At 33.8% G+C, this 12,002-nt stretch overlaps 1 protein-coding gene across 2 annotated transcripts in view; it reads left to right on the top strand.

The window, feature by feature from the left end:
• The window catches only part of LOC150093045 (uncharacterized), a 236,600-nt gene that overhangs the window by 72,342 nt on the left and 152,256 nt on the right, over window positions 1-12,002 (top strand). For both annotated transcript variants that reach the window (XM_090413689.1, XM_090413688.1), the window contains one exon: window positions 7,585-7,693. In XM_090413689.1, the coding sequence (XP_090269815.1) occupies window positions 7,619-7,693 (75 nt within the window). In that variant the 5' untranslated portion in view covers window positions 7,585-7,618. The remainder of the gene's footprint in view (window positions 1-7,584; window positions 7,694-12,002) is intronic.

Raw genomic sequence — 12,002 nt, 5'->3', positions numbered from 1 at the left:
TCTAAAAAAAATAAATTTTGTTGCTAATGTCTTTTTAGCCTTTTTCTTGTTGCTTATGTTCTGTTTCATCTTAGCCATTTACTGTATTTTATTTATTGGGTCACCTAAGGGTCAAAGCCAGATAATTGGTAGAGACTTCCCCATAGCTTTTAATAAATGTTGAGACCCGACTAGGACTTCTGATCTAATGTCCAGTCTTCACCTTGACTTGGTTTGTCCCATTAGTAGATATCTACTGAGTACCGAATGAATGAAAATTGGCTGGCAGTTTGAGAATTAGCTGGCCAAATCACATATATGTTATTATACATCATGCTGAGATTTTATAATGGCTGGGGCATTGCCTGGTTAAATAAGGTTCCTACTGATTTTATCAGAAAACCAGGACATACAGTGAAAAGTCAGCTACTGGAGCAAATTCCAACTGACATCTAGAAGAAGAGACCCAACATCAGAAGAATTGAAGGTAGGAACTAATATAAAGGGTATTAATGGAAAGGAATCACACTTGCAGAAGAACTAGAAAAATACCACATGGACATAACTGGAGTTAATGAGACAAAAAAGACTAAAATAGGTTGAATCCTACTAAATAATAAGTATAGGATGTTATATTCTCACCCTTAGCAGTAGCACTAGCCTGAGCAAAAATATTTCTTAAATAACAAGCTTTGAAGGCAAGAACACCCTGGTCAGTGGGTTACAGGAGTGAAGTAATGTTCAGTGAAAGTGTTAATAGGATGACTGCTGTAAGTACGAATGGTCATAAATCACAATCATTGTAAGTTAAGGATTGAATGTATTTCACTGTAATCTTATTTCCTTGATAATTTAGTATATTGTTATAATTTGTATAATAATCAACAATGATCAAGGTAAGGAACGAATACCGTTCAACACCAAACACGAAGATAAACTTTCTGATTGGAAGGCAGTTTGAAGTAGAATTATGTCAGCAAGCTTCAAAATGGGAAAATAGACAATGAAACTTATTGAAGACAATATATCTATGATCTCACAGAAAGTTCTCCTAATGAAGAATCAGAGAAATTTTTGAAGTCATTCGAGCAGGCAGCTGACATAATGGCAAAAAAAAGTGGTCCTTGTTGAAGATCTAAATAGCAGCATAGGAAATGAATTCCATCAGGCATATAGAAACGTTTTGGGAATATTTGGAGAAAAAGTCAAGGCTAATAACAGCGTTAAGTACCAGCTGGATTTTTGCTCAGGATATCGACTGGTCATTACTAACATCATGTTCCAACAACATAGAGACTCAAGTTCACCTGGAGAGAAGACACAAGAAAGGAAATAAAAAGCCTCATTGACTATGTTATTGTTGATACTGATATCTTCATTCTGGTTCAAGATACAGGAGTATACACAGGATTTAAAACTGGAAGTGATCATCATTTAGTATTAAGTAGAATAAAAATGAATATCGCATTGAAAATAACAAGATATAATCGTTTTAATATTAAAGTTGATCAGCTGTTTAAGGTAAACAATAGACTTAACTATACAAACATTATTCAAGAAAAAATTAAACAGTTTGAAAACAAGAACCAAACCTTGGGGTTTCAGGCAAATTCTGAAGAAAGCATTTATTCAGCAAGTGAGGAATCTGAAAAGTTGTCTGCAAGGATAGAAAAATGACACTATGGTGGTGGGCACAAGAAATTCAAGTAGTCCTGGAAAAGTAGAACGCATACAGAAAGGTTCTAATAAATATGTTGGCAGATGCCTTAAAGTAATACAGAAAAAAATTCAAGAAAAAAAAAGAGTTCAGTTATGTAAAAATGGCTAATCAAGGAAGACTGGTAAGAATATGTTGGCTGAGAGGTTAGCGTATCTGCTCTCCAGCCAAAAGGTTGCAGGTTCGAATCCCACTGTTGTCATGGATGTTTGTGATTGTTGTGAAAATGGTGGTGGTAGATGGTGCCGGTGTGGATGATGAAGGTTGTGGTTAGTGGAGAGATGGAGATTTGTAGAGCAGGCCCTCCCTCAATGAGTCTTTGGACTCCCTGGAGGTGTTATGTAATAATAATAATAATATAGAAGATAAATATCAGTAAGGTGGCAAAATGTTTTGGAAATTATACAAAAAGCATAGAAATGGAGAAAAGATACTGTAAAAGAAATCAAAGATGATGAAAGTGACATGAAAACTGATGATATTCTCGATGTCTGAAGGAATTACTTTGAAAAAATGTTAAATGAAACAAGGTAACAGAACAGTAATAGAAAATATTCAAGAAGAATACAAAGAAGGGTACATATTGGTACTTGAGGTATAAAAAGTTATCAAAACAATGAAATGTGGAAAGGCATCTGTAGTAGATGATATTCAACCAGAAAGAAGCCTTGTTCAAGTATGAAGGTATAAAAGTTTTGCAGTCGTTACAAATTCGACCTTTTGACCAGAAGGCTGAATTCCAGATGATTGGAGCTCTCATAGTTCACTTTGATAATGTTCTCTTAAAAAAAAGGGGGGAGGGGAATAAAGTTGAATGTAAGAATTACAGAGGAATTTATCTACTAAGTGTTCAAGGTAAGATTTATGCAAGCATACTTGAAAAGAGGCTCAGAAAAATTGAAGAGAAACTTGGAATAAACTGGGTTCAGGTAAAACAGAGGTTGTCATAGGGTTTTCACTTTATGACCAATAGATGAGAAATGATGGGAATATAACAAGAGTCTGTACTTAGTTTTGTTGATCTGGAAAAAAAACAAGGGGCCCAGAGAAAAGCTTTTCCAAATGCTACAGTTATATGAAGTAAATGTAACATTATACAGAGCAATACATAGTCTCTATTTAAGTTGTAAATCAGAAGTTAGAAGGGAAATTCAGGAAGATGGTTTGATGTAAGAAAGGGAGTGTGCTATCTCCACTCTTAATTCATCATCGATATGGTCTACATTATGTAAGAAAGTGGCATTAAACTTATTATTAGAAGCATAAATATCAAATTTAGCTCTTTTTTTATGCAGGTGATGTACTCTTAAAATACATCCACTGCAAGTCTCCAAGTTTCTAGAACTAAATTGAATAACAGATGTAACAAGAGAGCATGCTATCTCCATTCTTATTCATCATCGATATGGTCTACATTATGTAAGAAAGTGGCATGAAAATTAGCTGTAAAATTACCAAAACTATGAATATTGGCAGGAACATAGAAAAATTCAGTACTCTCAATGGAGAACCAACCTGTAGAACAAGTCAATCTATTGGCTAGTTATACTCAGTTTTTAGTGAAGGTTATGGAAATATACAACATGTAAGCAAACCTGGTGTGGCATGGGTGTCAGATAAATAAATTTACTTATCAGTATATAAGACAGTGTTCAAGCTATTTAAGTTATGGATCTGAGAATTGTTTGATCAAGTGCATTAGAAATAATGCACTTGATCAAAGATTAGAGACCACAGATGGCATCGAATCATATTAACATTGATGTCAGGCAGTGTCTTCACATGCAGACACTGCTCATGAAAACTTCCTCCAGAATATTTATGTCGCTTCCTTTTTAGGTGAACACCTTTTCACATAATTTATATGGCATGTTGTTGCAACTTTCTCAGTGGAATTTTATTTGTAAAATTAGCATTTGGGAATTGTCTTAATGATATCAAAAATCTCAAATACAATTCAAACTGATTTCAGTTCACTCACACACACACGTACAGAGGTTATTAAAATAATGGAAACACCTATGAATTTCTTTATTAATTAGCCCACTTTGGGCTGTTAGAACACTATGAATTCAATGTGGAATAGATTGATACAAGTCATGTTCATAAGATAATGGAATTTAGGATCATTCTACCTGCAAAATACATGGGTGGTCTGAAAAGTTCTCGACCTAACAATGAAAAAACGAATTTATAATTTCAAAATTATTTTTATTTTTCAACATAAACTTCCTTAAGACTACATTTATTCCAGTGATGTCTAGTGCCATTATCCCATTCCTGTAGTCGTTCTCAGTAAGATCAAAATACTCCTCTACAGCTGCAATCACCTCTTGATTTTTAGTTTTGGGAAGAGACAGAAGTCAGAGGGAGCCAAATCTGGAGAATAGGGTGGATGTTCCAATAATTCATAGTGCAGATCCCTTAATTTTCCCATTGCCAAAACACCTTTGTGGGCAGGTGCATTGTCCTGATGAAAGATGATTTTTTTCTCTTCTGCAAACCGGGTCTTTTCTCACAAACGTTTTCTTCTAGTCTGGTTAAAAGATCGGAATAATATTCCACAGTTATTGTTTTACCCTTTTCAAGATAATTAATAAACAAAATGCCTTTAGCATCCCTAAACACTGATGCCGTGACCTTTCCTGCAGATGGAACTGTCTTCTTTGGCGCTGAATAACCGGCTTCTGTGCTGTTTGGATTCTGGTGTGTAATGGTGAATCCAAGTCTCATCCATAGTAATAAATCAATGTACAAAATCAGTTTTATCCTTGTTAGAATGCTCCAAGCACTGTTCAGAGGTTTTCATGTGATGCTGAAAAAAAATTATCTCATTTTTATATCACCGGGTGAATCAGCAGCTGTTGAGGTAGTATGAGATGTATTACGAAGATTCGGTGCATCTTTTTTTTTTTTTTTTCCAAAGAAGGCCTTGAGTGTCATCTGCTTCATTGACATTTCTTTTCGTTTAAAATAGCGCGATAGCAAGCAGAAATATTATTCATTTTGCAGGGAAATTTACTAAATCTTTGAAAGTCTGAATCTTGTGATTCAAAAATTGCTTGAGCTTTTTCAAGAAGTTTAAATGCTTCTTCTAGGCCTTTTAAAGTGAAAAACCGAGTTGTAGCTTCATATTCATTATCTCTTTGTCTTTTTCTTCTTAGTTTCTCTCTTGTTCCTCTAATTCAAGGAGATCATCGGATGAGAGTTCCATAGTGTGAGAATGAAGCTGCTTGTTAACATCACTTTCTGAAACTTCCATTTGCAACTGGTTGATTTTCAGATTTCACAATCTTCGTTGGGTCATCTTCAAGGCCTTCAAAATTATCATTAAACTGAGGACAAAGTTTATGCCATGCTCCTTTCATAATTTTTTCGGAAATTTTCTCAGGCACTCTATGTTACTTGAATTGCATTTAAAATATTGAATCTTTTCCAAACTCTTTGATAGAAAAATTTTCATTTTCATCAGTTGCTTCTATTAACATTTCAAAAGTCTCTTTGAGAATGTGCTTTAATTGTCACAATCACTTTCTCATTTTTTAGTTTTGCGCTGTTGCTTCTTTTGTTATTGTTGGAAAAGTGAAAAGGATATAGTTAAAAAGAAAACAATAAAACATCAAGTGTAATTGAAGAAAACTACGAATAACACACTCGCTTTACTAAGACTCATTCTAACTGATCATTATGTCATTACATACTGCATAATACACCATACTTCATCATTCATTCTGGTCATTTTCTTTGTTGAAACAGAATCTACAGGCTAGTTGAAGGAGCTGCCATGGGAAGTCCACTCAATCTTCTTCTCTTGTCAACTTCTATTTGAAAAATTTAGAAGACATCCTTTTCTTATCCATACGCCATCAGCCTTCGTTTTGAGTACGACCTGTGTATGCTTGATGGACTGCACTTAAATGGTTTTGGAGTTAGATGCTTGGAGAAATGATGTTTTGCGATCTGAACCCACAACAAAGATACATTGCTTGCCTTTCTAGCAAGCGTAAACAATCTGAATACAGAAATTAATTTTACTGTGGCAATAGAAAAAGAAACAAATTATCCTTTTTAGATGTGCTTCCCCTTCTGCCCATTGTCTGGTGAACTAATTGCTTCTGTTTATTGAGTGCCTACCTTCACTGGACATTATATTCAACAGCATTTGGCTCACCATCCATCCATCTCAAAAGATTAGAATTATCAAAACTTTATTATGATGTGTGCTGCATCAACTACAGTAAGAACTTATAAACAAACAAAAATGCATTTCATATTTGGATTCTTGAATAAGTACCATATTTTCCGGTGTATAAGATGCACTTTTTTACCTTAAACATCTTAAAAATGGGATGCGTCTTATATAATAGAAGTTAAAGATTGTTTCCTCTTTTCAAAGTGATACGCACTCCCTTTTATGTTCCAAGATGTTTGTAGGCGGTTAATGGTGCAATCAAATTGATGCATGACCTTCACGTGACTTCTAGTGCGTCATTGGCTAAGAATAGGGATTTCCTATTCAAGTTTCATAATATCTTATCCGAGTAATCAGTTACCGATGTTTATCAGTATTGAGTTGACATGTTGAGATATTTTGTGTTCAGTTTGATATTTCCCCGTAGATTTTAGTGATGGAAAAAAACAGACGACATTCATATTCTTCAAGTTACAAATTGCATGTTGTAAAATATGCAGAAGAACACGGGAATAGGGAAGCTGAAAGAAATTTTGGACCTCAGCCTACAGAAAAAATGATTAGAACTTGGCGTGGTCAGAAGGAGATTTTGTACAATTTGCATAATGAAAAGCGCGCGGAATGTGGAAAAATTGCGAAGTGGCCAGAACTAGAGCCGAAGTTTTGAAATATTTCCATGTGATTCACATCTTGTATGTGACAAATTTTGTTATTCAAAAAGCTATATTATTGTGGAGCTTCTGTAAATATCGGATGAATGTATCATATGTTTCAAAACATTGACCTCTTTTTTTTTTTTTTTTTTTTTTTTGTCACATGTACACTAGGCATAATTGTTTGCCTTAATTTTGCTTCTACATTTAAATAGCCTATTTAAAGCAAAATTGAAATGGCTTGATACATTTTATTAATGTAAATGCTAAATATCTAATTTCATTAATTACCATCCAACCATTGTAGAGCTATATTGGTTTGAATGATTTTATAAATAAAAAATGAGTTGACTGAAAATTGAGCTAAATGGACATATTCTTGTGTTTATCCTGAATGTGAAATTTTATAAAATTCCATCCTGGCCATGCAGAAATTATCACATAGTATTTAACACATTTTGCCTCTTTATGCTGTTGCAATTGTTCTACAAACCTTTAAGAATTCAGAACATAAAATTGAATAAAATCTACATCTATAGTCTCAAAGTTGCTTGTCTGTGGATAGGCAGACAACAAGAATCTATTAGTTGCTTACACATTTTGTGAAACACCAGAAAAATGGTTTTTATCTTTATTTTTATTTATTTTTATTTTGATTTTTATCCCCAAAATATCCTTTTGTTTATTTTTTTATTTATTTAATTAATTTATTTTTAAGACTCATTAATGATAAATTTGAAGTAATTAAAGCATTGAGTTTTGGGAAGAAGATATACTCCCAAAGTTGTGAAACTCAAAAATAAATCAAAATAGTAAAATACAAGTCTTCACTGATACTTAAATTTAACCAGTTTTTACTAAGCATCCTGGGGGGGGGGGTAATTACAAATAAGTACAGTAATATGCATGAGAGACATAGTACAGTTCATTAACCTGTTTTTATTAGACAAATTTCTTATGTTGCAGCATAAGAAATTTGTATTCACTGTTTTAGCATTGGTGTATTGGTAAAAAAAAAAAAAAAAAACTATTGTTTTTCACAGAGCCTATCATGGTGTTCCTTGGCCATCAGTACTGATGGCGAATAGAAGTGCGCCTGCTCATGACTTTGCACCAGCCTGGCTTAAGATTCCTTCATATGATGGCGGCTGTGTGAGTATTATTAGAATTTCATAACATTTAAATGTTTTGCTGTGAATGAGTCTAATGCCATTCTAAGAAATGTGCTGCTGATTTGAAACATATCATGTATATTGAGCCTATAAATGCATTAATGAGAATTTCTGAAAGTAAGATTTTCAGTAGGATAATAATCAGGTATTTCAATAAGGTAAGATGTTGGCAAGAAAATACTGTAAAGAACTTCCTTTTGTTCTGTTTTATTATAAGAAGAAATGAGTCTTTGGAGGGAGTATGACTCATTGAGGGAGGACCTATTTATACATTCAAATATCTATTTCTCACCATGTTTCTTTCACATTTCCTCTCTGCCATCTATTCTTCAAACTTTGAAGGACCATATTCCTTTAATCTCTTCTCATATGCACAATTCCATAGACTTATGGTGATGGATTGAATGCATGTGGTTCTCTTAGTTACTTGCTGCTGAACCTTTCAACTAGCTCTGTATCCCCTTTGAACCCAGGCGATCATATCTGTGGACAGTAATCGATATGACTTTCAATGCTTAATAAAGTGGGAGAATATCTTCCTTATTCCTATAAGTTAATGTTCTCTTTAACAGCTCTTCTCTTTAAAGTTTCTAGCTTTATTAACTGCTTCCAACAAATTTCATTAATATAATACTCTGCCGTAATGTCCATCCAAAATACCTGAAATTGACATTTCACCGTCCTTTTCCCATATAACTAGTATGTTAAAATCAGTCTGTAGGGATTCCATATCAGCTACGCTTTTCACTCTTCCTAACTTAGCATCATTATCAAATAGCCAGATGTCATATTCAAGACTTTCCCTAGTATCATTAATCAATATGTCAAACAGTAATAGCCTACATACAGAACCCTGTGGTACACCAGCGCTCACCCTTCTCATAAACCCAGCATCACCATACACCACTTTCTGATACCTGTACTCTCCAGTCATCACAATTCTTGTCTTTCTTGAATAAACTGAACCCCATCACACTATTCCTGTGATGCACATTGTTGTGTATTGTCATGTGGCACTCATTGAGCCTCAAAATTTCTATCATTGTACCAGATCCCCCCCCCCCCACTTTTTTTTGTCTCCTTTCTCACATTTTCCATGCTGCTGTTACCATCATTCTAACAACTCCATTCTTGCTTTCATTACACTTAGTGATAAATGCTATCTACCACATCATCTCATTTGCTTCCTTATTTGAATTTTCACTTTGTGTAACATGCACCAAAATTTTCAACTGTTATTATATTTTCTCTTTAACTGCATCTAAGTACCAACAATGGTTATGGAATAAATGAAAATTATGCTGTCATTAAATATTTTATTCCCAATAAAGGCGAATCCATCTCTTAGTTCTTGTCAAGAAATGTACACCATTGTTGATATGATTGGTAATTACTAGTCCATGTTCTGAACAGAAATCTAGCAGGTGTACAGTTAATTCTCACTATAGCAAACACCATTATAACTACTTGCTCAGAATAACAAACTACTGAAAAGTCCTGATCAGTCCCCTTAGTAATGCACAATGCTGTGCTAAAAGAAATGCATTACAGTAAACTGTTCACTATAACAATTCCTGTGGTCTGTAGAAGTTTGCAATAGTAAGACCGGGCATATTATTATTTGTGCTGTAGTATTTCAAGATTATAGATGATTATTCTGTGTGTTATGATGAGATTCAAGGATCCCAGGAAATCATAGGTAAATTTTGATAAAGAATTGATCATACCTATGCTCCTGCATTAACCATACCTTTTATTTCTAGTCAGCCAGCAGAGCTTACCAAACCTGTATATATAAATCAAGACCAGTTGAATGTATATCAATCACATTTTGATAGAATGTGAAAAAAGTGGTATCCAGTTAATTTTAGAATAGTCTTCCAAAAGTGCCTACATCAGTCGCATTACATATTAATCCTTGGGATGGTTTTATAACAGTAATTCCATCTATCACAGATTATAAGCATGTAGATCATTAATACTGTGGGCGAGCTAAGGATTAGATAATCTTGGAGCAACCTTCTAAAGAAGAGAATGGTATACTTTCATAATTAAAAGAAACACACGTATTAACCACAGTGAAAATTATTTAATTGGAAATATTTCATCCTAAGTATCTTAGGACATCATCAGTACAGTAGTTTAAAAAAATAATAGGAATAACATACAGTTAGGGTGCATGATTACAATAGAATCTCATTAACGTGCGTAACGTGTTATAGAAAAAAAAAATTAATTATTTAACACAATTTTGTATGACAATTTCCCATACTTTAGGAATAGTAAGAACGTCATTGCGACTGAAGTTTGGTCTGTGTAGTAGGGCTTCAGAACTTTCTTTGTATAAACGTTCATGTTTATATAAAGATCTATGTAAAAGTTTAGACTTTTAAAGTAGCTTTTGAAGTAGCTAAAGTATCTACAATGCCAAATCTTCAGAATTAAATATCCCACCATCAGAATCGAAAGCTATTATTTCCTTAAAACGTAATAAAAATATAATCATTACCAGAGCCGATAAAGGAAATACCACCGTGGTTCTTGATACAAACTTATATGACTGAAAAATGAATTTACTTCTTCGACATTGTAATACTTACGCCAAATTGGATTATGATCCTACAAAACATCAACTCAGAAAATTAAATAAGCTACTTAATGAAACTCTTCCTTAGATGAAGAAACAATCAAAAAACTTTAAGACATACCATGCAAGACCTCCTAGAATTTATGGCTTACCTAAGCTACACAAAATTAATGTTCCACTTAGACCCGTTGTAGACTGTATCAGTAGTCCAACTTACAAGTTATCAAGATTCTTATCTAACCTTCTCTGCCCTCACATAGGCCACTCAGTCTCTTCAATCAAAAATTCTACTGAGTTTCACACAAAAATTAAAGACATTCTCAAAAACTGACTTGTTAATCAGCTTCGACATTGTCTCCCTCTTCACAAACATTCCCCATAAAGAAACAATAGAATTACTACCTCAAAAATTTCCGTCTGATATAGTTGAATAGTTCAAGTTTGTTATTGCATCAGGTTACTTCACCTGGAAAGGTCAAATTTACAAGCAAGAAAAAGGAACAGCAATGGGATCTCCTTTATCACCAAACCTAGCAAACTTGTTTCTAGAACACCTTGAAGAAAAAATATTCACTTTTGAACCTAAACCAAAAAATTGGTTAAGATATGTCGACGACGTATCTGCAGTCTGGGATCATCCCGAACATGAATTACAACTGTTTCTAGATAAAATTAACCTTCTTCATCATCGCATCAACTTTACGTTAGAAAAAGAATCTCCACAGGGTATCTCCTTTTTTTATTTACACATCCAAAGAAAAGAAGACAGTTCCATTGCCACATCTGTCTTTCGCAAGCCTACATTCTCAGGTCACTACATTCACAATTCTTCCGCTCATCATCCATCTCAGAAATCTGGCATTATTAAATCACTAGTTTTCAGAACACACAAATTCTGCTCCTCTGAAGAATCTTTAAACCAGGAATTAGAAGTAATCAAAAATACTGCCATCCTAAATGGATATAATCCAAAAACAACTCAAAAAAATCATTAGTCACTTCTCCACACATCAAACCTGATAGGAAGAAGTCCATAGGATTCCCATACCTTACGTTAAAGGCATCTCTGAACGTCTTTCTAAAATTATGAAGAAATACAATTTTGTCACTACTTACAAACCTGTCAACCAAATTTACAACCTGTTACCTTCTCCTAAGGACAAACTCTCACCTTTGATGTTGCCTGGCGTTTATGAAATTCCATGCTCATGCAAATTGTCTTACTTTGGACAGACAAGTAGGTCTGTTCAGAAACGCATCTCGGAACATCAAGACCACATTCGTCTTTTTAAACCACAGAAATCTGGCCTCTCTCGACACAGAATTGAAAATCCAAACCATAGGATCCATTGGGAAAAGTCTAAACTTTTACATAGATCTTTATATAAACATGAAAGTTTATACAAGGAAAGTTCTGAAGCCCTACTACACAGACCAAACTTAAACTGCAACGACGTTCTTACTATTCCTAAAGTATGGGAAATTGTCATACAAAATTGTGTTAAATAATTTTTTTTTTTCCTGTAACACGTTACGCACGTTTAATGAGATTCTATTGTAATCATGCGCCCTAACTGTATGTTATTCCTATTATTGTTTTAAACTACTGTGCTGATGATGTCCTAAGATACTTAAGATGAAATATTTACAATTAAATAATTTTCACTGTGGTTAATACGTGTGTTTCTTTTAATTATGATCG

This window comes from Typopeltis vanoorti, chromosome 24 (assembly GCF_054136105.1).
Source record: "Typopeltis vanoorti isolate ZY-2024b chromosome 24, IOZ_Tvanoo_1.0, whole genome shotgun sequence".
Lineage (NCBI taxonomy): Eukaryota > Metazoa > Arthropoda > Arachnida > Uropygi > Thelyphonidae > Typopeltis > Typopeltis vanoorti.
Note: the sequence above shows the minus strand (reverse complement) of the source record. Positions and strands in the feature narration are given on the sequence as shown.